The sequence below is a fragment of the Heteronotia binoei genome, chromosome 5 (assembly GCF_032191835.1).
Source record: "Heteronotia binoei isolate CCM8104 ecotype False Entrance Well chromosome 5, APGP_CSIRO_Hbin_v1, whole genome shotgun sequence".
Classification (NCBI taxonomy): Eukaryota; Metazoa; Chordata; class Lepidosauria; order Squamata; family Gekkonidae; genus Heteronotia; species Heteronotia binoei.
In genome coordinates this window covers 44,786,415-44,814,242 of record NC_083227.1, presented here as the reverse complement: position 1 = coordinate 44,814,242, position 27,828 = coordinate 44,786,415, and the positions used below count along the sequence as shown (strand labels likewise).

Genomic DNA, 27,828 nt, shown 5'->3' with positions numbered 1-27,828 from the left:
TATTCTAATTCCTTCAAGCCTTAATAAATTATAGCACAGGCCCAACCAGCCTGGGGTCTTCCTTTTCTTTTAGTCTTAATTACTGGGACAAAGAACATAGTTTAGCTCTCAAGACACAATTCATCTGAAACACGTTTCTTGTAGGCTGATTATATGGAAAGAAACAAGTAGATCTTTCACTCCTGGTTGACTAATTGTAAAGAACCATCCTGTGTTCCAAGAGCAAATACTTACTGCTAGATATGTACCCTGTCAATTTGTCTCCATAATCTGCTCCATTTCCAATTCCCCTCCATCTCACTCTCTAGCCCTAGATCCTGTGGTCTTGTTAATGCTATAGGTTGTTAATAAATACTATAGGTTGTATTATACTTTGTCTACTTATTAGGTCAGTATCTTCAACAGGGCCTCCGCACTTTACCACTTGACCATTGACTACTTTTTCACATAGGGACACAGATTTTTGAATGGATTCTGCTGTTAAATGAGAGGTTCACTCTGTGTTCATTACTAGCTCAGGCTCTGCCAATTGCCTTCTGCTTTCCATTGGATGTTTGTCTTTGATCCCTATCAGAGTTGAATGCAAATAATGGAATTGCTAGATTATATTATTCTTCTCTTCAAACCCCAAGATGTTGAAAGTAGATAACAAATTCAACTCCACTGTATCTAAATTTCCATCTCTGTTCCTTGGATATTGATTCATTGGTTTGTTTTATATAATTTCTTCTCTCTTGGATCTTCAAGAGGTCCAATCAATTAGGGGATATTCACCAATACTTTCACTTCTGCTGGTTTAGCCATAATTTTGGTCCTACCGGGGACCAATAGCTGAACTTTTATTTTAGAACTATCTTCTTACTCTCCTCCCAAAGTGCTCTAAACTATCACATGAAGCAAACAATTTCTCTACTATCCTGCTGGGTTGGAACGTGAGAAGAATTCTCTGGAAATACAATGGACTGTTTAATACCTCAGCTTGTTTCAAACTCAAGCCATATGGTGGAAAGCTTTGCAAGAAGGCCAAGTGATGACTAGCCCACCATCTAGTGTTTCCTCTTAGCCTATTTTGGAAACGATATATTTCCAGAACTATCATTTGTGCTTCATATTTTAGGGCTTGTCTTGTTCTCCATTCATTCCCATTCCTAGCTTCCCTTAGTTGTCTTCTCTTATTATTACCACTTCTAGCCATTTGTCCCTGGTTATTTCTGTTTAACCTCCGCTACACTCTCTCTTGCCCTTCCCAAGTGATTGGAAACATACCGGCAGGGCCAGCAATACCCAGTAGGCCAGGCAGGCCACTGCCTAGGGCACCACTTGGCCACAGGGGCAGCAGGTATCCCTCCCTCCCTCAGCCCCTCCAAGCAGCTCTCCAAGGTGGGTTGTGTAGCCAGCAGCCCCCTGCCTAGCCAGGAACCAATCAGAGCAGATGTGGCATTTACTGCCGCTGGCTCCAGGCCAGGCCCTTTCTGCCCTCACTGGCTGCCAGCATCCATCTCAGGGGGAGCAAGGAGGAGGGCTGCAGGAGCCAGATGAGGAAAGCAGCCTGAACTTCCCCTGCCCAAAGGTTGACACTGGCCAGGGGGGCTGACCAGGGATGGCCACCAGACCACCAAAACAATCTCTCTTTTCCCCTGGAGCACACGGTGCCTTCGCCCTGGCTGTGGGGGGGGGGCGCTCCTCTGTGGCCTTCCCTTGGAGGGATCTCCCTCTTTCCCAGCCCAGAGGCAGCCAGGCCTGGCAGAAAGGGGACATGGACACTGGGCATGCAGGGTTGAGTCCCACAAGGACTCTGCCCAGCAGCTGGTTTGGGGGGAAGAGGCCAGTGGTGGTTTCTGGGATGGGGAGCAGGCACAGGCAGAAGGGGGGCCACCTGGCCTGAGTGGCTGGCTTGCATGGAAGGGGTGGCTGACCAACTTGTGTGGCAGGGGCAGCCTGGTCCAGGCATAAGATGAGTCCTGTGGGGCCCTTAGAATGGGTGGCAGCTGCTGTTGTGGGCGAAGTTGAGATCAAAGTTACAGACGAGGAGTGCAAGTAGGTAGCCTCGCCTAGGGCGCAAAAAAGCCTGGCATAGACCCTGAGTAATTACTTTTAGCTTGCATAAATTTTCTGCAACGTGTCAGCAATCAAATGAGTTTGTTTGGCCAGGAGGCTATGATTTTTCTGAATTATTAAGTCATAGGCAAGAAGGGGCCTAAAAACAAAGCTGCCCCAATGTGCCTGCCTCTAGAAGAATAACTCAGCCAGCTAGAAAGGTAATTAAAAAAAACTACTCTCCCTGGCTGGTACAACACCAGCACCTAAAAGCTTTACCACATCACATACACAAGGTTGGGGGATCACTACAAGTTTTATCTGTTTACAGCCCCCTTTTTGACATTCTAACTCCCATCATGTTTCTTATGACAACAAATCAATGGTTTAAGGCCCCAGCTGCAAAATATTTGCATTTCACAGGGATCAAAGACAGGCCTCAGATTCAGTGGGAGCTCACAGGAGCACAGCTCCTGAACCTTTCTGAGAGTTCCACCTCCTCCTTCTGAGAGTTCTACCATCTTGTCCATTGAATAGTAGGTGCAGCTGCATAACAATCCCTGAATGAGCTCCACCACCTATTTTTCTACAAAACGACCCCTGATCAAAGATATATATTCCAGAGGAAATGAATAGGTATTCCCCTCTCCCATGTGTTAAGCTGGGGCCTTAAACCATTTATTTGTTGTCATAAGAAACATGATGGGAGTTAGAATGTCAAAAAGGGGGCTGTAAACAGATAAAACTTGAAGTGATCCCCCAACCTTGTGCATGTGATGCAGTAGAGCTTTTAGGTACTGGTGTTGTACCAGCCAGGGAGAGTGGTTTTTTTTTGGGGGGGGGGGGGGGGGACATAGACATTGTGGGAATTTCAGAAACTTGGTGGAATTAGGAGAATCAGTGGGACACGGTGATTCCTGGATATAAGTTATATTGGAAGGATAGGGAGGGAAGGGTTGGAGGTGGGGTAGCTCTGTATGTCAGAGAGGGTATACAGTCCAGTAAAACTGAGGTCAAAGAATTAGATTCCCTTCTAGAAATGCTTTGGGTAGAAATAGAGGGCCCAAAAGGAAATTTAACTATGGGAGTTTATCATCGCCCACCAAATCAAAAGATAGAGGATGATTATATGATGGAAGGATTAAAGATAGTGGCTAAATGTAAAAACTGTGTCATAATAGGTGATTTTAACTACCCACAGATTGATTGGGTCAATATGTGTTCAGGTCGAGAGAAAGAGATTGGCCGTTTTCGCACTTAGCGTTTGCTCCCCTTTTTCCGCGGCGCAATTATGTCCGGATCATTTTTCTCGTTTTCCCACTAGTGACTCTTTGCGGAGTCGCCTTCCCTGAAGCCCCGGCTCAAATCGTTTTCCCACTGGCATCGGCTTGAGTCCGATGCCCTGTCAATCATTTTTTTTTTAAGCGCAAGTCTGGTTGCGTAATGACGTACTAACGTAACATCGAGCTGTTCCCTCCCCTTCATTTCTTGGACAAACCGCATCACGTGTGCTGCTGCTGCTTATGGATTGGCTGCAGCTGTAGAATCCTCCACAGCCCTTTATGTATTAACGGAAGCATTCACAGTGGAGAATCCTAGCACTAGATTCCCCCCCCCCCAAATTCTGAAGCACTAGATCCCCCCCCCCAAAATTTCCTCCGCTCTCTTTCCCCTCCCCGGCTGGCGCTTGCAACGGGGACCTGACTGATTCCTGCTGCCAGAGCTCCCCCCCCCCCCGCTCCATTCTCTCCTTCCCCTTCTGTGGCGCGTGTGAGGAGCTCGCTCGCGTCTACTTTCTAACCGAGCGGAATGTAGCCAGGGAGAAGAATGCAGGACTCCAACTTCCCATTTTATACATGGCGATTTTGTGCAGGTCCAGAAATCCTGGTGGCACAGCTGAGGGAGGCATTCCCTTCTTAAAACACACACACATGGACGCTTTGGCCCGCACTGGCACTACATTCCCCCCCCCCCCCCAGCAATGGTCGTTTTCGCATTATCGAGATAACGCAGCAGCGGAATAATGCAACTAAAGTCAATAATAAAAAAAAATTCTAACGAAACCAATTGAAGTGCCAATTGAGGCTATTCCAGGAGGGTTTTTTTTTTCTATTTGTTAATTTCGAAATATCGTTATTACGCAAAACTGTGAAGTTTTAAAAAAAAAAAATGGCCGTGCCGGCACTTTGGGGAAGCGCCGCGAAAGGCTGATGATTGGCCAAGCGGGTGGATGGGGTGGGAGGACGGAAAGGGAGAGGGTGACGCCCCCAAAGCAGTCGATCCGGCGTGGATGGATTTCGCACAGGAAACTCCGCTGAGTGGATCCGGAGGTTTTCGGAAACTCCGGCAACTTGCTGAAAAACATACTCCGGCGTAAAATCCCTGAAGCGCCGGAGCAAAGCGCAGCGCCGGAGCAACATGTGCGAAATCCAAGAGAAGATCCGGAGGTAAATGGGGCGCTACGCCGGAGCAAACGCTAGTGCGAAAACGGCCATTGAGTTTCTAGATGCTCTCAATGACTGTGCTATGGAGCAGATGGTCACAGAACCTACCAGGGATGGAGCAATCCTGGATTTGGTCCTAAGTAATGCCCAAGACTTGGTGAGAGATGTAAAAGTGATCACACCACTTGGGAGCAGTGACCATAACATTATTGATTTCACCATTTGTATAATTAGGGAGTTGCCCCAAAAGACCAGCACAACCACGTTTAACTTTAAAAGGGGTAAATTCTCTGAGATGCAGAGGCATGTGAAGAGGAAACTGAAAGGAAAGGTAAATACAGTCAAAACCCTTGGGGAAGCTTGGAGGCTATTTAAAACTGCAATCCTAGAAGCTCAGATAAAATATATACCACAAGTTAGGAAAGGCACAAACAGGTATAAGAGAAGGCCTGCATGGTTAACAAACAAAGTAATGAAAGCTGTAAAAGGTAAGAAGGACTCCTTTAAGTGGTGGAAAGCTAGTCCAAGTGAGATTAATAAAAGGGAACACAGGCTGTGATCAGGCAGGCAAAAAGGAACTATGAGGAGCATATTGCAAAAAAACATAAAGACCAACAATAAACATTTCTTCAAATATATTAGAAGCAGAAAACCAGCCAGGGAGGCAGTGGGGCCCTTGGATGACCAAGGGGTCAAAGGATTACTGAAGGAGGATAGGGAAATGGCTGAGAAGCTGAATGCATTTTTTGCCTCTGACTTCACTGTGGAAGACGAGAAGTGTTTGCCCGCTCCAGAACCACTAATTTTGGAAGGGGTGTTGAAAGACCTGAGTCAGATTGAGGTGACGAGAGGAGGTCCTACAACTGATTGACAAATTAAAAACTAATAAGTCACCAGGTCCGGATGGCATACATCCAAGAGTTCTGAAAGAACTCAAAGTTGAACTTGTGGATCTCCTGACAAAAATATGTAATCTTTCATTGAAATCTGCCTCCGTTCCTGAGGACTGGAAGGTAGCAAATGTCACCTCCATCTTCAAAAAGGGTTCCAGAAGAGATCCGGGAAATTACAGGCCAGTCAGTCTGACTTCAATACCAGGAAAGTTGGTAGAAACCATTATCAAGGACAGAATAAGTAGGCACATTGATGAACACAAGTTATTGAGGAAGACTCAGGATGGGTTCTGTAAGGTCTTGCCTCAGTAACCTATTACAGTTGTTTGAGGGGGTGAACAAGCATGTGGACAAAGGGGACCCAATAGATGTTGTTTACCTTGACTTCCAGAAAGCTTTTGATAAAGTTCCTCATCAAAGGCTCCTTAGTAAGCTCGAGAGTCATGGAGTAAAAGGACAGGTCCTCTTGTGGATCAAAAACTGGCTAATTAATAGGAAGCAAAGAGTGAGTATAAATGGACAGTCTTTCAAACTGACACACAGAATTGCCTATGCTATTCTCTGCCCTTGTGGAAAAATGTACATAGGGAATATTATGTGAGCTATTAAAACTCACGTTTTGGAACACAAATCGAGGATAAAAAATAAAGTTTTTGAAGCTCCTCTTGTAATGCATTATCTATAACAGGGACATCAGGCAGATGAAATAAGTTTGTCTTAGCAAAATTTGAGTCACATACATTTAACCAGGTGGAAGTACATTAGAAACTGTTGCAGCTGGAAGCTATGTGGACATTACTTTGTTTTTCTGCATCTACTATTTCTGTAACATGGTATATCTTGGTGATTTACATGTGGCTACCCTGGACCTGTTATCTGTGGGCTTTTGTTCTGTGATTGGATTCTCTTAAATTCATTTGTTATATGAGATTAGTTATAATACTAATGCATTATGATTGTATTGAAAAACAAATATTTTAGAAAAACAGGCTTAGCCTTGAGCTCACCTTGGTGGGGAGGGCGGGATATAAATTGAATCAATAAATAATATTTAATTTACACATTGTAAAAAACTTACACACAGCATTTAGCCTGGGCTATATTATATTCTCCTACGCCTAAGGCAAATTCCCCACCGCAAGCAGTAGAGGCACACACCCACCACACACATTTGAAATCTCACTCCAGGTTTGTGTCCACTTTGCTCATGTCACTGTGGAAAGGAGACCAAAGCAGACAAGAAAGAAACAAAAGGTCCAAGGAAAGAAGGTGATGGGACACAAGAATGTTCCCTCTAAGCTGTGGAGTCTGGGGAGCAAAAATTCTACTTTGTGAGCTACCGGTATTAAAATGGTGAGTATAAATTAGTTTGCTCTGGGGCCGTTTTTCCTGAACTAAGACAAAAATGTGTTAACTGGAGACTAAAAAATGGTGAGCTAGCTCACACTAACTCAGCTTAGAGCAGTGGCTCCCAACCTTTTTGGCATCAGGGACTGGTTTCGTGGAAGACAATTTTTCCATAGAACGGGGGGTGGTGCTGGAGTTTTTGCTGCCCCAGGCTGCCACCCCCCACCTATGCCCTGTCCCTGCCCCCCATGAGGGTCTTTAAATGGGGGGAGACTGGGGCTGCTTTTGCTGCTTCCCCACTAGGTAGACAAAGGGGTAAGCAAAGGTTGCTGCTGCTCTGCCCCTTCCACCCACCCAGGATCCAGGCAGACAAGAGGTGGTGAGGCAGCTTTGGAGTGAGGTCCACCCAGTTCTTGAGCAGGTGGAAGGGGCGGTGGAGCTGCTCTGCTTCATTCCGAGGCTGCCTCCCTTGCAAGGGGAAGACTGCTTTGGAGTGAGGCTGCACTGCCTTTTTCATCCACCTGGGTACCGGGCAGGCGAAAGGGGTGGTGTGCGCCTCTGCGACCTGGTTGCTAACAGGCCACGGACCACTACCGGTCCACAGCCTGGGGTTGGGGACCCCTGGTTTAGAGGGAACACAATAGATGAAAATGGATTTAATCAGAAAAGCAGTAGCCAACTGAGCTCTGGCCTCTTGCAGCTGCCCCAACTTCATTCCTTCCCAGGCATTCATAACAAAAATCTATTTAACACTTCTGTCTCTGCAACAAAAAGGGTAACAGACTTGAATGAAATCTGGGAAGTCATAGGTGAGACATTTTCCACAGGGGCATTGCCTCCCACCCCCTAGTTAGAGCCCAGCTCTTTGTCCAAAGTTTTTGTGAACTTTCTCTTCGTGTAGCCTGAGACTTTCTTCTTTCCATAATCATGTTAGAAAGTCCAACTGGCTGAGGAATCCAGTTTTAATTAAGTCCTGCCCCAATAGCACCAGCAAAATTTGCTGTGCTATTTATCATCTTCTCTTTTGGTCTCAGATTGATAGTTGATTCCTCCTTTTTAGGGATAAACACTTCAAAGGCCCTGCATCTGGAGTAAGCATGGTCTGCTGCTCCATATTTACCATATGCTAATAAACTAGAATCAAATATATATTCTGTCTTGTAATCACACACAGGCCAGTCAATGCTCAATGAAGTATGCACACAATCTCCAGATACCATTTTAAAAGCACTTATCACTATTAAGCAGGAATGGAAGGGAAAAGGATCTAGGACTGGTAATTATGCCCAACAAAACTGACAACAGTGTTTCAGCCAAAGTGGCCTTCTAAACACCTGCCATTTTGCATCGCACAAGACTTTAGTACATTGGCTCTGAGATTTGATTGTGTCTTTAGAATCAAAATAGGAAGCCTTTCAATAGTAATATTCTTCAGGACATATATACCCAGCGTGATCATGACCAGGGAGATATTCTATGAGGCGTCATCAATATTCTTAGGCCTTGCATCAATTGATTGTAACTATGGGGTCACAGAGTCGGAATTGACTGTGCGACTGAACAACAAAATAAACTCCTGTGTTGGTCCTATGTTGATTATTTATTGGCTCATTGTCATCATTGAGCCTATATATTTCTTTTATATACAGTTGAAATATTTATTAATGTTTATTGATAACTATGGTTTTATCTGTTTTTATCTGTTTTAAATGCTGATCCCTTTATATGTTTAAATATTGTAATTTTGCTGGATCTACTACTGGAAGCCGCCCTGAGCCACTCGTGGGAAGGGCGGGATATAAATCTTAAATAAATAAAAATAAATAAAAAATAAATAAATAAAAATATATGTACAAATATTGCTTGACCAATGAAGGCCAGTTCAGCCAAAACGTGTCTGGTCACAATTCTCACTTAGAATTGCCAGGTCTGACTCAGGAAATATCTGGGGACTTTGGGGGTGGAGCCAGGAGCAAGGTTGTGACAAGCATGACTGAATTCCAAAGGGAGTTCTGGTCATATTTAAAGAGACAGCACTCCTTTAAAATGTCTTCCCTCCAACTGGAAATGGATGATGGTTCATGTTCTTTCACGGTTCATAGAACTGGACCTCCAGGTCCAACCTTTCTGAAACCTGGGGTATTTTTTGAGAGGCACGATACCATGCTGAAAATTTGCTGCCTCTGCTTAAAAAAAAAAAATCTCCTCAGAGTCCCAAGGACTGATTCTCTATTATACCCTATGGGGACCAGTCTCCATAGGGTATCATGGAGTGCCCAGCAGACATTTCTCTCCTCCCCCACTTTCCAATAACCCTGAAGAGGGGGGGGCTCCAAATCAGGGGTTTCCCTGCCCCCAACTGAGGATTGGCAACCCTAGTCTCACTTGTATATACGGCACACTTTTATTCTGTATGGAGGCTACAACTGGGCTCATAACTTTTTTTAACTAGCTGATAATAAATATGTATTTTTTATAATAAGTTATAATTGTAATTTTAGTCATTGACCTTCTACTTTGCATGTAACTAACCTTTCAGGTACTTGATGCTTATGGACTACACTGTCACAGCAGTTGAAAATTACAAAGGGCAGGGGAGGGGGGAAACAGTCATTTTGTGCCTTTAACTGGAATCAGACACAGTAAGAGTGATTATGGAGAACAGGCAATTTTCTACCTAATATTATGTGGCTAATGTCAGTGCGAAATAAATTTCCCATCAACTTGTAGGCAGACAAACATTTTAGGTAGGAGCTCTAGAATCAAGTGTGATTTGTGCCATGAGTCACATAATCCATCACTTTGCAAACAGCAAATTGTGCAAATGGAATTTAGAACCCCATACGTCACCTGAATTCAGCAGTCCTAAACAGGCATGTAAACCAGGTTTCAATCACTGCATGATTTACATTAGCTACACTTAGGAAGGGAGGGAACTATGCATCAGATGCAATAGAAAGCTGAGGTGCCCTTCCTCCCAATGGTGCTCCAGCTACCAACACCTATCAGCCCAACTGCCGTATTATGGACCTAGGGAACTGTATGCTGGGAATACATGGCAGGGCAAAATTCACTGTAAAACCTTTTAAAATTTTGTAAAGGTTGCATTCTTAGGCATGTATGTGTGGTTGTGGCCATGGTAGAAGCCATCCGTTCTAACAGCTTCTGAAAGAAAAGCACTGACTGAAACCCGTTGTTAGACAAGCACCTAATCAACACCTTGAAGTGTAGGGCTCTACCTACTGGTAGAAAAGCTTTGGCCACTGTGGCTTCCAGAAGGGCCCCAATAAAGGAAGCCTTCTGAGATGGTTGGAGGCGTGATTTTTTGCTCTTAATTACCAAACCCAACTCCTAGCACATCTGTATAATTAAGGAAACCTGCCACTCTAGTTTCTTATGGGAAGGAGCCGTAATGAGACAGTCATCCAAATATGGGTAAACAGAACAACTTTTAGACCTTAGGTGTACTACTACAACAGTAGTGCATTTAAAAAATAACCATGGGGCAGTTGCCAGTCCAAATGGAAGGGCCATATATTAGTAAGGAATATGATTATATTTAAAATGCAGGAACCTGCAATAACAGGGGTAGATAGCTATGCAGAAATAAGCATCCTGAAGGTCAAGCAAACCAAGGTAGCAGTTTAATGTTAACAACTGTAGGACTAACTCCAAAGACAACATTTTGAACTTCCTAACATTCAGGGGGGGAAATTCAGATCCCTCACGTGCAGGATTGCCAGGGTGTCAGGAAAAAATAAAACTGTGATGGGGTCTGAGTCAAGAATTCTCTGTATTGCCCCCTTTTTGATAAGGAACAACAGCTCCTGTTCCAGCTCAGGCATGGAGTTATTCAGAGTCTGATCAGGATGTTGGAAGAGTAGCCATTGCCAAAACTCTAATCTGCCAAAACCCAAACTGACAACTGACAAAACCCAAATGTCATGAGTGACCTCCTGCCATTTGTTGCTAAAAACAGCCAACCAGTCTTTAAAGACAGTAGGGGATGGGTCTGTTACAGGCCCTAGTCAGAAAGAACCTTTTGGAGACTGTTGTGGTGCTTTAGGACGTGGCTGATGTTGAGAGTCCAAATGTCTAGCTCTATGATTGGACCTGTGCCTGCCCCTTGCCAGACTGAAAAGGGCCACTGCGTGGGATACTGTGATGAGTGAGGCTGCTGTTGCAACTGCCAAAAGTATGGCAACTGCAACTGGTAAAATCCATACATCTGCCGAGGCCTGTATGGAGTGGCAGGACCTGCTGTGAAACCAAAAGAACAGGCTGTTTGCTTGTTTTTCTTGATTTGGGGTAAAAGAAAGTCTGCAATGGGAGGCATTCCACCTTCTGCCCGGTGTCAGGAGGAAGCGCTGTGGAGTGTGGTTAAGCATGCCTCCTCAGTTGTTGTTGTTGTTCAGTCAGTTGCACAATCGAGTCCGAATCTTTGCGACCCCATGGACAAAGTGACGCCAGGCCCTCCTGTCTTCCACCATCCTCCAAAGTCTGTTCAAATTTGTATTTGTTACATCAGTAACACTGTCCAGCCATCTCATCTTTTGCCGTCCCCTTCTTCTTTTGCCTTCTGTCTTTCCTAGCATCAGGATCTTCTCCAGGGAGTGCTCCCTTTTGAGCTTCAGCTTCAGCATCTGACCTTGCAGGGAACAGTCTGGGTTGATTTCCCTTTGGACTGACTGATTTGATCTTCTTGCAGTCCAAGGGACTCTCTTCTCCAGCACCACATCTCAAAAGCATCTATTCTTCTGCGCTCGGCCTTCCTTATGGTCCAGCTCTCACAGCCAAACATTACTACTGGGAATACCATCGCTTTGACTATACGGACTTTTGTTGGCAGGCTGATGTCTCTACTTTTTATTATACTGCCCAGGTTTGCCATAGCTGTCCTCCCAAGGAGCAAACGTCTTTTAATTTCATGGCTCCAGTCACCATCTGCAGTGATCTTGGATCCCAGAAATGTGAAGTCTATCACTACTCCCATGTCTTCCCCTTCTATTTGCCAAGGTGTGATGGGGCCAGATGCCATGATCTTGGTTTTTTTGATGTTGAGTTTCAAGCCTACTTTTGTGCTCTCCTCTTTCACCCTCAACAAGAGGTTATTTAGGTCCTCCTCTCTTTCTGCCATTAAGAGTAGTGTCATCTACATATCTGAGGTTGTTGATGTTTTTCCCAGGAATCTTAACTGAAACCATGGTTTTGGAGGAGTCAGCAGAGTGTCTGCCTGCATTAATCTGTTGCTTGGATAGGCACAGTACTTCTGCTTGGAGGAGCTTAGCCAGAGGCTTCTTGTCTTCAGGCATAAGTTCTATATAAACAGCCATCTTTTCCTCAGAAGAATGACTGGTATTGCACTAGAGTTGGCAATGCACAGGTTGAGTGCAGCAGAAGAGTAAACTTTTCTACCAACTGCATCGATTTCTCTTATCAGCTGGTGAGGAATACACACCTGTACGCTGTTTCACCTGCATCTCCTTGGCTATGATGAAGCTGGAGAATGGCAGAATAAAATGGTATGACCTTGTCACACTCTATAAATTCTCCACCTTTTTGGATGTGGCAACTATGTTAGCTGGTTTCTGCCAGAGGGCCTTGGAGATGTCAAGAACACCCTCCAGGATAGGGAAGGTGATTATACCAGGTGACTCTGCATAGTTTGCCTTAGATCTTGTCGAGGTCTTGTGTTGCTGGAGATCACCTCTATTTCCAACTATGTAGCCACTCACATCATTTGCTCTGCACAGAGCTTCATTAGGTGACATTAGATCAGGGTCCCCTACAGTGTCATCAGGGGAAGAGTCTGATGGTAAGTCTGAGCCCAGACCAGAGGAGGAGTCAGCCCTCAAAAGCCTGATTTTCCTTGGAAGCTGAGTGCCTCATAAGGAGGTAAGGAGAGATTGCTGGAGGATACCAAACTGGTGGACCCACAACATCATGGTTCTATAAAAAGGGGTGCCTCAGTTCTGGAGGTGCTTTTCGTGATTGCCTGTTGCCTCATTCTTAATGTCTAGGAGTAGGAAAATAGTAAGTGTAGCCTTGCCAAGGAGGTGGAGGGACAGAACTCTGCCACTGTGCTGGGGAGGATGGTTTCAATGGTCCACTAGCTGCTGGAACAATTGATGAGCCCTGGCCAGGCTCTATTTCCCCTTCTGAGAACAAATGACATGGGGAGACAAAGGGAGAAGGCAGAGGCTCCCCTCCATTCTGTCAGAACTGAAGCTGATTTGGTTAGAACTGAAGAATTAATCAATTCAGGAGCATCTTGGAACTGGAACAGTGCTTCTCCTTGTTTGGACTGGAATGGGCTTTCTTAGGCGGGGGGTTTTATGTGCAGTGTTCAACTGAACGAACTGGGGATTGGACCAGATACTTCATTTCTGTCCCTGGAACTGATGGAACCAAGAGGCTCAATGGGGGGCTTGCAAGTTGCTCAGTTCTAACCAGTGATTTTGAAGGCAAAGATTGACTGTGCTCTGCCAGGGCAGATGTTTTCCCTGCTGTGCTACTAGAGGAAGAAAATGTTTTTTCTTGTAAGTTTGCCTTCAAATATGCTGCTCAATCTGAGCAGGCTTTTGGGGTGTATTGGAGGCAAATCTTGCACTTGGGTGTATTATGGGCCTCACCGAAGCAGAAAAGGCAGAGGTGTTCAATTAAGTGGGCCATTTTTGTACTTCACTGAGTACATTTTTAAACAAAGCCATCTGTGACATCTCCCAAAGAGGAGAGGGGAGCCCAGGAGCAAAGAAACTTTGAGAAAACTCATGATACACAGAACTCAAGAGAACGCAGCCTCACAGCACGGCAGCGAAGGAAGGACGGAGGGAAAGAGGGAGCTCCTCTTTGCTGATCATGTGACTGTTATGTGGGAAAATGGCCTCTAATAAGCTCTGCAGGGGAGGGGCTCTCCTTGGGGTGTTAAAAATACCAGCGTAGCTATAAGAGAGCCTCTGCACAGAAGACTGAAGATGGGGGGTGGAATCTACACATGCACTCTAGTCTATAGGATCCAAGCCAATAGGTTCCTTTTCAAAATGGTATTCTAGAAATGGCTTGAACAAAAGATTGTCAGTCAAGAACATGCATTTTTGCCTTCTTGGCCTTAAAGATCCAATACCGTTAAATGTCAAAAATCAGTTTTGGTTACAGCTGAATTCTTTATGCTATTTAGACATTTATCTACCTGTAAATGCCATGTGAATTCTCTTCTATACAATAAATTCTTTTTAAAAAATTATTGTAATACTGTGCCTATAGAATCTCTTACACTTAACTATCCATGTCAAGTTTTTTAGAACAACAAACAGGATCACTGTGTTTATCTGGCATACAAGTGAGTTTCACAAATTGTATCTTCTGTAGTCCATTATCTTTCTACTCCTCTTTACATTTTTCACTATGCCCACATATATACATTGGCCCAGTGACAGCACATGTCATATGCCTATATGGTAGGCTGTTGGCTGTTCATGCATATCCAGCAGACTATAGTGGCTACCCCATACACACATTTCTTTACATTCAGTAATAATTACGTGGTACCTTCCTACTCAGTCTCAAAGCAATGCAACAGTTACACTTGCTGGAACAAGTTAAAAATGTACAAGAAAGCACACTGAAATATACAAGCAAGAGTGTAATCAGGAAGGTTGGACATGGCATGTCAGCTTTTATTAGTTGGAAGTGACCTCAAGCCCCAGATCAGAATGAGACCAGGATCTTTATATGGCAGATGTTTACTCCTTATCTTGTGCAATACTGTATAGTGCAAGAACTTATCTTCACGCAATTTTGCTATAAAAATGACTCAAAACAACAACCCCCACCCACCCAGCAATTTTTTTTTAAAAAGAACATTCCAAACACCAAATGCAACAGACCAATTTGTGGGATTCTCACAGGCAAGACACATTTAAAGCACTTGGAGCCTTGAGGTAGCATTTTAATGCAGGACTAGAATGACTTTTTGTGGCTGAAGGAAAGCATTGGCAGTGTGTGGTTTAAGCTTTAGCTAGGCACAGCAAATGTGTGTGTCATGCTCCTAAGAGATGCGGGACATTGTTGCTGCTGGGTGATCAAGGTTCAGCATAGCCCTATAGCCTGTACATGGAGAAATCAAAGAAAAGCCCTCTCCCCAATGAAATGCAACTGGAGAAACTGGAGGGAGGGTGGAGGAGAGAGATCTACCAGCGAAATTCAAACAAAAGATGACTGGGGTGGGGGGAGCGAAACCTAGAGAAGTTGTATTTTTGGCAAGTTTACAAACACATGCCCAGAACATCTGAAAAGGGTTGCCTTTTTTCTTTGTCCAAATCTGCACTCTTTTGCTGTTTGTAAAGAAAAGGATTTCAATACACTGTGAAAACGTCTGCTGTGACGTTAACAGGAATATAATACCAGAACACTAATATTCTCTCCCAGTGACTTCACAAATGACAAGAAGCTTTTTAAAAAAAAAAAAAAGACAGAGTCTCAGATGACACCAGTCTTTAGCCACTTTGCTGCTGAGTTCTCTTATTAAAGCTAGACATCGCCAATGGTCTTATGCAAAGCATGAGCAGGTTTCTTTCCCCCTTTACACAGAGTGATATAGAGACAAAACACAAAATCTGTAAGCAAGATCAGATAAAAAATTGTTTTTTAGAAAGTTAATACAGTCAAAGTGAAGGATCCAAAGATGGGGTAGGATCACTCGCAGCATGGCCAGACTCCAGCTGGAATGGGGGCGCAAGGAGAATACATGACTAGAAGCTAGAGTTAGAGCACTGTAAATATTGCACAACAGATCACTTACAAACCCCAAATTGTTACCTTTCAGGCAAATCTGAAACAGTTCATTTTCAAAAACAATGTGCTCTCCTCAGCACAGGGGTAATCCACACACCTGCAAACTGGACTCTCATTTGAATCCAACAGGCCCCCCCTCAAAAAAAGAGCAGGTCTCATTCTGATTGTAATCTACAGGTGGATTTCTCTCACTGTGCTCTTGAGAAAGCAATTAACACAATAATTTTACTATCCATACATATGCAAATTTAAAAAAAAAGATTTACATGGATTGGAACAACAAGACCAGTTTTAGGGTTGTGCAACTCAGCACTAAGTGTAGTTTTGTTGCTATCCCCCCCCCCCCCCCAATTTACAAATCAGGAACAATCATCATGGCCTAATTCAAGCCTCACTCTGGCTTTCGGTTCCGAGTACAGCTTTCCGCACATTTGCTCTTTGCCCTATCAAACTTTTTTTTTCTTTTGCACTTCCATCAGAGAGAAGCATAGCGAATGGTCTTTGATTTTGGCCAGGGGAAAAAAAGAAGTAATTCTGTGTAACCAAAGCCAAGTGGTATTTGGCTAGCAACCAAAAGCCTCTGGGACAAATCAGATGCCTAAATGAGAGCAGAACCTATTATGGCTCAAAAGCTTTATCTTGAGGGCATGACTTTGACTCAGGTGAAAATCTGCAAAAGCTTAATGAATACTCAAGACTGGCTTGGACACTCCAGTACTGGCTGCACAACCCGTGTCTGCTCCACAGTGATCCTTTTCTCCTCCTCAACCCCCTTCGTTAAATTCGTAGCCTAGAAGAAGTTTACCCAAAGAAAGAATCCTACAATTAAAAATAATATCTTTGGTGCAAAAAATATTACAATGAAAGAAGTGTATTTTCTTCTGACTTTCAAGATAGTAAGCGAGTGCATCTCTAGTAAATAGAGGCATTAGAAAAATGAACATGATATGGTCACCAGGGAGTCAGTATCGTTTCCAAAGGCATTTGTTACCCCCCAAAAAAGGCCTTTTAACTTAAAATTAGTAGAATATCATACCCTGATTCAACAAAGTATTAAAATTCCATCATTAGTTACCAATATAGAAACCAAAATCATAGCAGTTTAGAAAATTGATACCAGCTAGGACACAACTCACAGGTTATCTGTGGCACTGCCTGGACAGATGAATTCCAGATGGTGGAATTATTTCAGGGCCATGATAAGTACATTTTCGTTTATTCTCTCAGTCTGAAACCCATAATTAGTAGAAGTCTACATCTGAAATATTTATAACATGCTAAGAAAAACAGATAATGAAAAGATCTAGTGAAGTTACTGTTTACTAGTTCAGTATCTTAAATTGGTTGGTTTTTAATGCTTTAGGAGCTCAGTTTTAAGGTCCACTTCTTGGAAAAATACTCAGATAAAACTGAATCCAGATGTTACTTTTGGAAAGCCTTGGTATAGAAACAGATGCCTGTTTTAAAATGCTGCTGCCTTAGCCTTTTTTTTTTTTAGAGAAATGGCATTCATTAACTGAATCTGAGCTTGAAAAATACCTTCATCCACATACCAATTGCCCAAAGAGTAAATGCAATTTTTTTTTTCATTTTAGGCTGTTGTTTTTTTAAAAAAAAAACATTCACTTCTGAAGTAAAATGTTGATAATTTTCAAAAGATTTAGTAAATAGATTTGGCATTTGGAAAATGTGTATCTAATTATGTCGAAGAATACTGTAAAACACTGCTGCTGAAGGGAGCTCCCCTTTGTACATATTCTTTAAATTACCAAAAAAGGATAGAGAGATTAAACTGCTACTTAAAAAAAAGAAAAGCATTAAAACTTGATTCTGCCCAGGGGGCAGTGCCATGTGAAATCTAGGCGTACAAAGGATCTCAATGAGCAGGAATTTGGGTCACATGCTGCTGTTTTTCATGAGATCACAAATCAATCCAATTTTAAGAAACAGACAAAGCTTTAGGGAACAATGCGAATGCAACATTCTTGCGGCCACTGGATCTTTTGGAGTACTGTTCAAGTTCCACGAAGCCTTAAAAAACACGTACTTTTTTAAAAACCCAACAAACCTGTTACAGATAATGATTTAAGCATTTTGTTTCATTGCTCCTTATTGACTAGGTGAACAGCCCTTGAGTTCTCAAACTTAAGGAGCTGCAGTACCTGCCACATTCCACAGATGGCACAAGAGCCCAGACCTTGCAAACCCATTAGTTCTGGCATATTTCCATCCTCTCAGAGAGTTAACAACTATTTCAAATCCAAGGGTATCATCACTAAACACAGCATGTGGTATGCTGAGGGGAAATGAGGAACACTGACAATAAGATACTGCAAGGAGGTGGCTGTCCCCGAGGCAAGTAAGAGCCACCTCCTACCCCCAATCACTTCCAAACTTTTTTGTTGTATTTTTTCTTTTTTTTGAGCAAGAACAACAGAGAGGGCTCCACATCTTTGTATCAGGCACTTAAAATTGTTGGAGAGACATGCCATTCTGAACCAAGCAAAGTGAAAGGAGGATTAAAGAAACTTAGCAGTAAACTAGGTCTAATAATGAAATTTCAGCAGCAAAGCAGAGGCCTGAAGGGACCCTTGACCCATCCAGCTGTGCTGAGACCTATGTAGGTTTCTAAAAAAAATGCCCAAGAAGACACCAACAGCCACTGTCCCGTAGTGTCCATTTTTCATTTGTGTAGTTTGCTAATAGGAGGCTCTTCTGTGTCTTGAATGGAGAAGGCACCAAGGTAACTCTGTGCCTAATTGCCTGGATCGGTCAGGTCCATGCTAGAACCAAACAGTGACACCAGTTGCTCTTCATAATGTGTTATATTCCTCTTCATAATGTCCATACAGGGCCCAAGTAACCTCTCGAATGCTTGTACATCCATAACTGCACAGAAACACAAAGATACAAGTAAGGAACATCTGAACATTGACTCCAAGGCAAGGCATGGGGAGAGAATCCCAATGAACTCAAGTTACTCAGGAAAACTGCAAGACGCCTTCCCTAAAAGCTCTCAAAGCTGAATAGCCTTTGCATGAAGGTGTAAATCAAGGAATCATGCACTGCTGCATAGGATCGTGAGAAAAAGGGCCTACTGGGCGAACCAAATGGTTCTTACCAATCCAGAGTATTTCTGCTAATTTGAAAGAAGCCACTTCTCTCAAACAGTTTTCCTGAATACCTAGAGCCACAACAGTGTTATACAAGATGTTTGATGTGAGGCAAATCTAATTGCCTTGCTTCCAAATTCCCCACTGTGCTTTAAACAAAAACAATCTTCCTTGGGGAAACCACTCAGCAAATTAAGAAATCAATTCAGTGTCCTCCAGGTTCTTGCCAAGTAAACTGCTAGCCAACTATCAAGGAAAGCCCATTTTCTGATCAGCCAAGCTGATGGAAACTTGGGATTGGACAACAGTCAAATGTCCGTTTCTAGTGTGATGCTGCGGAAGACTACTTTTGTATCTTCAACACTTCCCTCAGAAGAATATTTATGCTGGAAGCACACTGGGAAATTTGGAAACCAGTCTGTTAACAAACCTTTATAGCACACAGTAGTTTTGCCATCACTCCATTCTGCTAGGTCAGTGGTTAAGGTGTGTCCCAGCGAGCTGCGGAGTTCCAAGCAAGTTTAGTAGCGGTTCATCACTGGGACAAGTACTGTGTTTTCTAAGGCACACGCTCATTTGAATCAGGCAACAGGGAAACTCAACATGCCTGGTCTGCAGCCCACGTGAACCAAAAATGCACAGCAGAACATGCTCCAGAATCCCATGCAATGTGCAGGAATTCCCATGGAAGAAGCCACAGGTTCCTGAGCAGATAAGCTATGTAGGAAGGGTTTTATGTAGATTAAATTCTGAACAACTCTGTTTCGTTACACAGGGCAGTGCATTAACATCATGGGGGAAAGTTGGACTGAATTCTCATGCCAGCATTCTGTATCAGTGCCTCCCCACTAACTCTTGTAGAGTCCCCCAGCTACTGTTGTTTAAAGGGGGGGATTAGCATTTCTATTAACACTTCCTTGAGTAAATCTACCTTGACCTGGCAATCTAACTCAACCACCAGAATCCTGGCCCCACTAGTGAACCTCCTGATGGCACTTGGGTTTTTTTGGCCACTGTGTGACAGAGTGTTGGACTGGATGGTTCGCTGGCCTGATCCAACATGATTTCTCTTATGTTCCTATAGGCCTGGATTTTTTCACAGTTATGTGCCCAATTGTGGAGGGCAACCTGGTATCCAGTTCTGCATTACCCAGATCACACCACGGGCTGGCTGCCCATTCCTTTGCCCTCATATATTTGGAGTGATTTAGAGTGGCACTCAACAGTCTCTTGCCACATTTCAACAATCCCCACTGGCTGCCAGAACATTCTAGCTAAGTTGAAAATGCCTCACTATTTACTCCAAGCCTCATTTCTGTGTGCAGTAAACTCAGAATCCAAAAGAATCTTGGGTAGACCCAAGGAGAACAATGCATATTCTTCCATTCTAGCAGGAAAATGCATATAAAAGAATTGGAGTAGCAGTCTAACTCAACCATGAGAATCTACAAAGAAGAGAACTGAATCCTCTTGGGGATAGCAACTCTTTGCTGAGGAGGAAGGGCTGAATTTTTCCTGCCCCGGATACAACGCTCGAGACATAACTAATTTGACAGAAGCAAGATCCAGAACAGGGAATGAAAACAATGAACAGAGTCATGACACTGGATAGGTTCCAGCTTAACAAGATGAGGTTGCTATGAACACTGTTTCATGACAGTGTGGAGACAGGCTGATGCAGACATTTGACTGGCCAAGACGTTTGATTAGACCAATCTGAAAGCCATAATCCACTTTGCTTCACTGCCGCCCTGTATCATATTAACTTACTATCTCAGTTAACAACCCTTCCCCGGGGGAGTCTCAGGAAGACAGATACCACATTGTGGATATGTCCCTTTTGGGACCCCACCTTTCAGAAGCACAGTGAGGAGAGTTATTGAGGCAGATAAATGCCAACCTAATATATTATAGAATGCATTCTATATGAATAACCTGTATACCACTGGGTAAGAACAGAGAGAGAGATGGCTTGTGAAGAGGAACTAACATCGATGTGGATCAGAGGAGGTTTGTTCATTTCATTTAGGGCCCCTTTTACTTTTATCTCCATAATTTGAGTACTGGTGTTGGCGTGCACAACACACACTGACAATTTAATTATTACCAATGACCGTACCACAGAAGCCGGAGCACCACAATCAATCTGCCTGTTTAAACACAACTAGTGAAATGCCTGAGTCCCGTATTTATAAAGGCCCAAAATTAAGCCACTGAGCCCAAAAGGAAGGTGTTTGATCAGGAAGAATACATCAGAAGAGAGGAGTCCTTACCTAAACACTTGACTTCCCCAACAGCATAGGCAGAGGCAGCTCTCGGTTTGTTGGTAACAAGTGCAAGCTCTCCAAAATACTGTCCTTTTTGACACCGAGCAATCTCCACCTCCTGGTTTGCATCCTTGTGTGTGATAGTCTGCATTAGAAACACCACACTTAGAAGTACTTCTCGCTTGTGAACACAACACATCAAAAAGCTTCCCCCCTACCCATGAATTTCATCCATACAGAGACAATATGAGCAAGTACTGCTACAAGTTTTGTGGTTATCAAATGAATAATTATAAGAAACATTTTCTGCAATGCCATCCTCACTGGCCAATCAAGGAAAGCATTTAAAGGTGATGGAAGTATATTTTTTCCAGCTGTGAATTTGCTGTTCTGCTGCTGCTGGGTGTAGGGTTTAGTTTTGAGTAATAATTGTGTGGCTTTAAAATGATTTTGAGGCTTTTGATAACTGATGTTATTGTTATTCTTTTACTCTCCATTTTCAGTCACCAGGAGGAAACCCACTTGATGAGATTTATCAACAATATTCTCTTAGCAGCTGTCAGACAGACAGCCCAGTATTCTGCATGGACAAAATCCTTTTTCTATTTCTGTCACAGCTTGGGCCTTCATAAATGTCCCTACAGCAGTATAGTAGGAGGACCTTAACTTCATTCAGAACAAATAAGACAGCTTCTGAAAAGGCAGAAGACTGAAGATGGTGCAAACTGCTTGCCTGTTAACTGAATCCTATTATGGTTCCATTAGGAAATTCAGGAGCTCTGCTGACAGAAACTGTATATTGTGACTGTCAGCACATAAGATATGTTACATAAGAAAAGGCTTACTGGCTAAATGCAGATGTACTGCTGTCAATCTTTCAATCTTGGATGAACAACCAGGAGTCATGCCTAAGCGCACGTGCTTTCTTCCTCCTTCCATTGCACAAATTCCACCCCTTTCTCTCCCACTATCAAAGATAGCTTTCAAACCATGATTTGAAGCTGATTTGTGAACCCTCGGTACTGTGAAATAGGGTTAGTGCTAACACAAACAAAACATTAAAGAAGAATTAAATATTGATCAGTGAAGGAAGGAGAGAGTACATGGACCTATAGCCTCATCCTGATCCCTTATCCACAGCTAAGAGAATGTTTGCACAACCCTAAAGGATGGATCGCAATGTTTCTTATGATCAGCGGACTCCCCTCGTCTGCTGAATACAGCTTTCCCAGCTTCCCTCCTTTGCATTTTGGGCTGCAGCAGGAGGGAAGAGAAGAAAACCATGCCCCACAGAGAATAATTCATCCATCAGCAAAAATGCTCTGTGGGATCCAAGCCCCATTTCTGCTCTTAATTTTGAAATATGATCTCTTTGATAATGGCATGCGTTGTAGCCTGGGCTGGCAGCAGGCTTCTAACTTGGCTCAGTGGAGAGGGATAATCAGTATAACGGCAAATTCACAAATGACATTTCTAAGCATGAGGTTGCTCGTGAGGATCATTTCATGCTAACCGTTTCCCCAAGCCAAGCCAAACACTCCCTGTTACCAAGTTTACGTACAAATATGTACCCAATGTATAATGACCATCTTCACAATCTACTTCAACATACGTGCACTTCCTACAACATTCACTACACCATTACTACACCAACTACAAAGCTATCACCATTCCTGGAAATAAAACAGAGGAACTGGCTCCCTGGTTGCTTAACCAATTCTGTATCCACTGTCATCTTACTTTGTGTCAGCCATGTTCCAGAGAATAAACAGAACACCAGAAAAACATTTACATTCACACTAAGTGTGTACAAACATATATATTGCTGACAAATGTCTTTGCCGGCAATATATATGTTTGTATACTCTGAGTGTGAATGTAAGTGTTTTTCCAGTGTTCTGTTTACTCTCTTGTATTCAGACATAAGGATCTGATTTTTGTATTGATTTCTATTATGTTCCAAAGAAAGCAGTCTGTAGGCTTCTAAGATTGCTCATTCTCTCTATTTTAATTACTATTTTATCTTCAGATGTATGTAACAGCACAAAGGGACTCTTTAAGGAAGACAGGACTTCTCTCCAGAATTTGAACCAATTCAAGTAGACTTAGGTTAAGTCCTACCTCCTCTATAAATATGATGATTTTGATGGGTGCACCAGTGTATTTACTCTGCCGGGGTTAGCCTTAAGCTTTTGGGAACACTTCTGTTAACTACCTAGTCTGGCCTTAATCATCCTATCACCCACCCACAGGTACTTTATTATGCACTTTTATCCCCAAATGACCATAGGATTCAAGAAGAACAGACCGTATTAGAACACTAGGGGGGAAATTAATTTTCAGTCATCAGCTTCCAAGACCATTTTTCCCTTTCTCATTTGCAAGCTACAACTTATAGTACTTCACTACAGACGTATTTGAACTCACCTTGCTTTTAATCAAGATTTTTACTTCACCAGATTCTACAATGTAAAAGCTGTCTGCTTTATCACCCTGTGAGGCAAAGAGAAAAAAAAACAAGAACTAATCACATGTAGCTTAACTTTCTGCAGTTCTGTTCAAATTCTATCTTTCAAATCAGATTGTGTGTCAATTTCCAAAGCAGCTGCTGGAAAAGGCTAAGCACAGCACAGAGAGGGGAAGAACAAAGTCCAAGTTGTGAGAATTAAATACTAAAGAGCCATAATAAGAAACCTGAAGAACAGCGGACATTTGGAAGTGCTGAGGAAATTAGAAAGGCACACATAAGGGGGCCAGATTCACCACTGCTGAATATCAGTCCCTCAAGGGGCTGATGCTGTATTCCATTATGCATGAAAGGAGTTCCAAAAACTTTGAGCTGCTTAGTATTCTTGTAAAATTCAGTGTGTGTCTGTTTCAATGGCAGAGAATTTAAGGGAATGCCTTGAGCTTTGAGAGTTCCCCTCACAGTTTACAGCTTTACTGTATATTCTAGTATTCTTATAATGCCCTGACTTGGATGGCCCAGACTAGCTTGATCTTGCCAGATCTAGGAAGCTATCCAGGGTCAATACCTGGATGGAAGACTCCCAAGGAAGTCCAGGGTTGCTCTCTTATTTGAAAATCCTACCGGCCTGCCATAATTTGGCAGCAGTTTGACAGCACATTCCGCCACTACTTATACCAGAATACAGAGATGCAGCATAAACACCAGCCTTAAGGCAGTACAGGCCTGTCAAGCTACAGGCTGTACAGACTTGTGCAATTCATTTGTGGCCCTTTATGTTCTAGTTTAGATCCTGGGTTCAGAATAGTTGTGTATAACTGAAACTAGTCTTGGCTATCATGAAGTCCTAGTTTGCTCTCCAATCAGCAATTCTTTTCACATTAAATACACCATGCCTCCCTTGGTTGCCTCCCATTTTGTTATCATTTTCATCTTTCATTTTCTATCTTTTGATCACATCTACTTTAGGTAAAAACAACCAGGGCTTTTTTGTTGCAGGAACTCCTTTGCATATTAGGCCACACACCCTTGATGTAGCCAATCCTGTAAGAAGAGCCCTGTAAATTCTTGGAGGATTGGCTACATCAGGGAAGTGTGGCCTAATATGCAAAGGAGTTCCTGCTACAAAAAAAGCCCTGAAAACAACTAAAGTAAGGAGTACGGACTTCATATATTTCTCAGAGGCAGGTAAGGCTGGTTGGGAACATTTTTATGCTTTCTGTAGGAAATCTGGCTAAACTTCTGCCCCACCTCCAGTGCAGATATTCAGCCTAACCATGGCCAGAGGCACAAGCTGAAAGGCAAGAATGAAAGGGCTCTTAGCCTATAGTCCCAAGTGAGCCAATCCAGTGCAGTGGACTTGTGGTGGTTATATGCTTTTCTTTTTGTCTTTGTGCTTTGTCTGAACTATCATTTTTTCGGAGTAATTCTGTAAGCCACTTCAAGACCCCAGAGGGAAGAAAAGTGGGATATAAATACATAAGTAAATACATTTTAACTATTACTGCAACAAGGAATTCTGCATTAGAGCTGTACCATTAAGGGTTTTACTGTATTTTTTTTTGCTGTATTTTAAATATACTGCTTCAAATCTGACATTAAGTGTAAGCTGCTTCAAGCAGCACAGAATTAATGCCCTCATTCCACTTGCATGTATCTTGTAACAAGCCCTGCACTAAACCAAGGTACATCCTACAGTCATTCTGAAGGCTAAGCTATTGGAGATGAGGGTAGTTGCATCTAAAGTAAGAGTGTGGGTGTCAACTTTTTATAACCACAAGTTATAAAACCATCGTAGAATGGCTATTGATGTAGCTAAAGTTAGTGCTGCGGCAATTTCTCACTTTTTACTTCTCTTATTGAGGTAACCAATATGTGCCAGCAGCACATAAAGCCTTTAACCGGAGCTCAACTACTGTATGGGGTGCCTCTCTGGATCGATGCAATTGACAATTCAGTTGAACATGTCCACTCTAACTTCTTCCAAAAAACCATAGGGGTACCTATGTGTGTTCCACATGCTGCTTTATGTTTGGAGTGAGGTCAGAATTTGCTGGCTACTAAGGCATGGATTCACACCATTAAATTTTGGTTACGACTCCACCAGCTCTGACTCTCTTAGTTATATATCTCAGCTACTAAATGAATCTGTCAACTCCAGCTGGTTATCTTACATTGAAGCCAAAATAAACTCCCTGAAATGATCCTCAGAATCTTTAGCCATGCTTTCTTGAGTCTGAGGCTTTTTAAAAAACAAAATCTAGTCTATTGGGTTGAGAGTTACAAACTCTTACAAACTCTCTATAGCCTTGCCAGAAGAACCTGCTCTCCCTTAAATTTAGGAATAGTTACAAATCCAAGCTTCCCAGTTGCATACCTCTATCAACTCTTAGCTCCAAATTTGCGTAGAGCCTTTTCCTTGGCCAGATTTAATGTTCTTCCCTCCGCCATCTTATCTGGCAGTTCCTTACTCTAGCAGGTACTGTCCTTGTACGAAGGACTGTGTTGAAACTGTCTGCCATGTTCTTCTTCAGTGCCCTTTTTATTTGGCATCCCATGGTAATTTTTTATATCCCATATTAGCCCCACTCCTAGAGACTTCTGATACTGAAATAACTGAAATAGTAGCAAAGTTTCTTCATAGTGTTATGGTTACACGCCCTGATCAGTAATACTATGTATCAGGCTTTATTATGCTGTTATTTCTGTTTTTATCTTGTACTTCTAATCGTATTTTGTATGGACTCTGTACTCTCCGAATTTGTAATTCGGCCGACCTTCTATTGTATATGTCTATACACGCCAATAAAGGCTGTCTGATGATTTTAACCACAAGTGTACATTGGTGAGGGAGGTGAACTCTCCTCTGTGTTATCTAACTAAGTTTCTATTGCTTCAAGCAATCTTTTAAACCAAGGTTCTGTTTTTAAAAGCTGTGGTTTATAGAGCAGCCAAACCCCACGCACCCCGTTGATGGGGGGGATTCCCCAGCCCCTTGCTCCAGTTGCCCACCACCACTCAGAGCAGGAGGAGAAAAATACCCCCACCCTGCAACATCAGCTGCAGCGTCACATCATTCCCGTTATTTTAAAAAACTTAAAATAGCATGGTGTAGCTTTCAAAACCACCTGAAACTCTAAGGTTTTACCATAGAATTTCTGATGAGTCTCAGAGCTACCTGAATCACTTCCTTTTTTTAAAACCAGAAGTGACATAATACCACAACTGGCTTTGAACCCCCCCCCCCCCAAAAAAAAAAAAAAATCTGCCCATAGCCCTACCACTGGTTGCACTGATGGTTTAGAATCCCAGTTTCTGGGCAGGACAAAGTGTAATTTATTATGGTGCCCAAATTTGCATATCACAACAAGCTATGCTTAGAAGAAAGACTTCCTTGCAGCCCATGAGGCAAGAAAAATAGGAACACACAAGCCAGAGAATATATTGAGTTCACTGGCATTGACTAGACCAATTTGTTAGAGCTATCTGAATTTTGCCTGCAGCATGACATAGATTTGGAGAGAAGCTATGAATTGTTCAGCAATTGACATGTAAGAGACCACATCTAGAAATAATGCTGAATTATTTTGCTTTTGGCTAGTAGACTCCTAGCACAGGGAGAGTTATATGTCAAACACACAAGAGGCTTTCATTTCTCAGACAAAGAAGGTTAGTCCCACTAAAGATAATTAACATATTCACTAATAAGTTTGTTTGAGACAGTATCATTATGTTAAAATACTATCAAGCTTCACAGAGCATTTCCCAGATGATTTATCAACTTCCCCACATGTGCAATTTCCACATACTACATGCTGCCAGTAAAAAAATACTTTTGCTCTTTAAAAAGTTGAGTTTTATACAAATAAAAAAAAAACCAGACAAGAAACATTTTAATAGTCCGGGGGGGGGGGAGGGGGGCAGAGAATTAGAGTTATTATCACTGTAATATTTATAGTACCCTGTTTCCTTCCATAAATTTCATCTGATACTTTTATTTTACTTCAAGGCACTCAGATTTCTAAAATGCTTTTCACAGTCTTGCAAGTTATTCGAATCATGAACAATTTGGGTGGGGAGGATTTATAATGGGGGAGGGGGGGGGGGAAATACACACATTTCCTGTGGCACTAATAACTTGCCGAAATGCATGAAAAGCATTTTAGACACTTTGAAGCCTTGAACTAAAACAAAATATCAGATGTGCAGCTTGAAATCTGCATACAAACAAGAGTGTTTAAAATGATTAAATAAAGTTTTGACATTAAATACATAATTTATAACTCAGCATGCAAACATTCATTTGTGGAACATATCAATGCCTTGCTTTGTACAAGCAAAATTGCAAATATACCCAACACTACAGCAAAAGAAAACTGCAAACTGCTGCACCCTGTGCTATCTTAGCACATTTCATTCAGTTTTAAATTTTTCCAGTGGAGAAAAAAGGGAGAAGTCCTCAGATTT

The 27,828-nt window shown here is 42.6% G+C and overlaps 1 protein-coding gene across 1 annotated transcript in view; it reads right to left on the bottom strand.

The window, feature by feature from the left end:
• Positions 1-14,362: 14,362 nt before the first annotated feature.
• PRKAR2A (protein kinase cAMP-dependent type II regulatory subunit alpha) overlaps positions 14,363-27,828 on the bottom strand; it is a 123,813-nt gene continuing 110,347 nt past the window's right edge. Inside the window, exons 9-11 of the mRNA XM_060239396.1 lie at positions 23,322-23,387; positions 20,901-21,039; positions 14,363-18,403 (exon numbers count right to left, since the gene is read on the bottom strand). Of these exons, the coding sequence (XP_060095379.1) occupies positions 18,270-18,403; positions 20,901-21,039; positions 23,322-23,387 (339 nt within the window). The 3' untranslated portion in view covers positions 14,363-18,269. The remainder of the gene's footprint in view (positions 18,404-20,900; positions 21,040-23,321; positions 23,388-27,828) is intronic.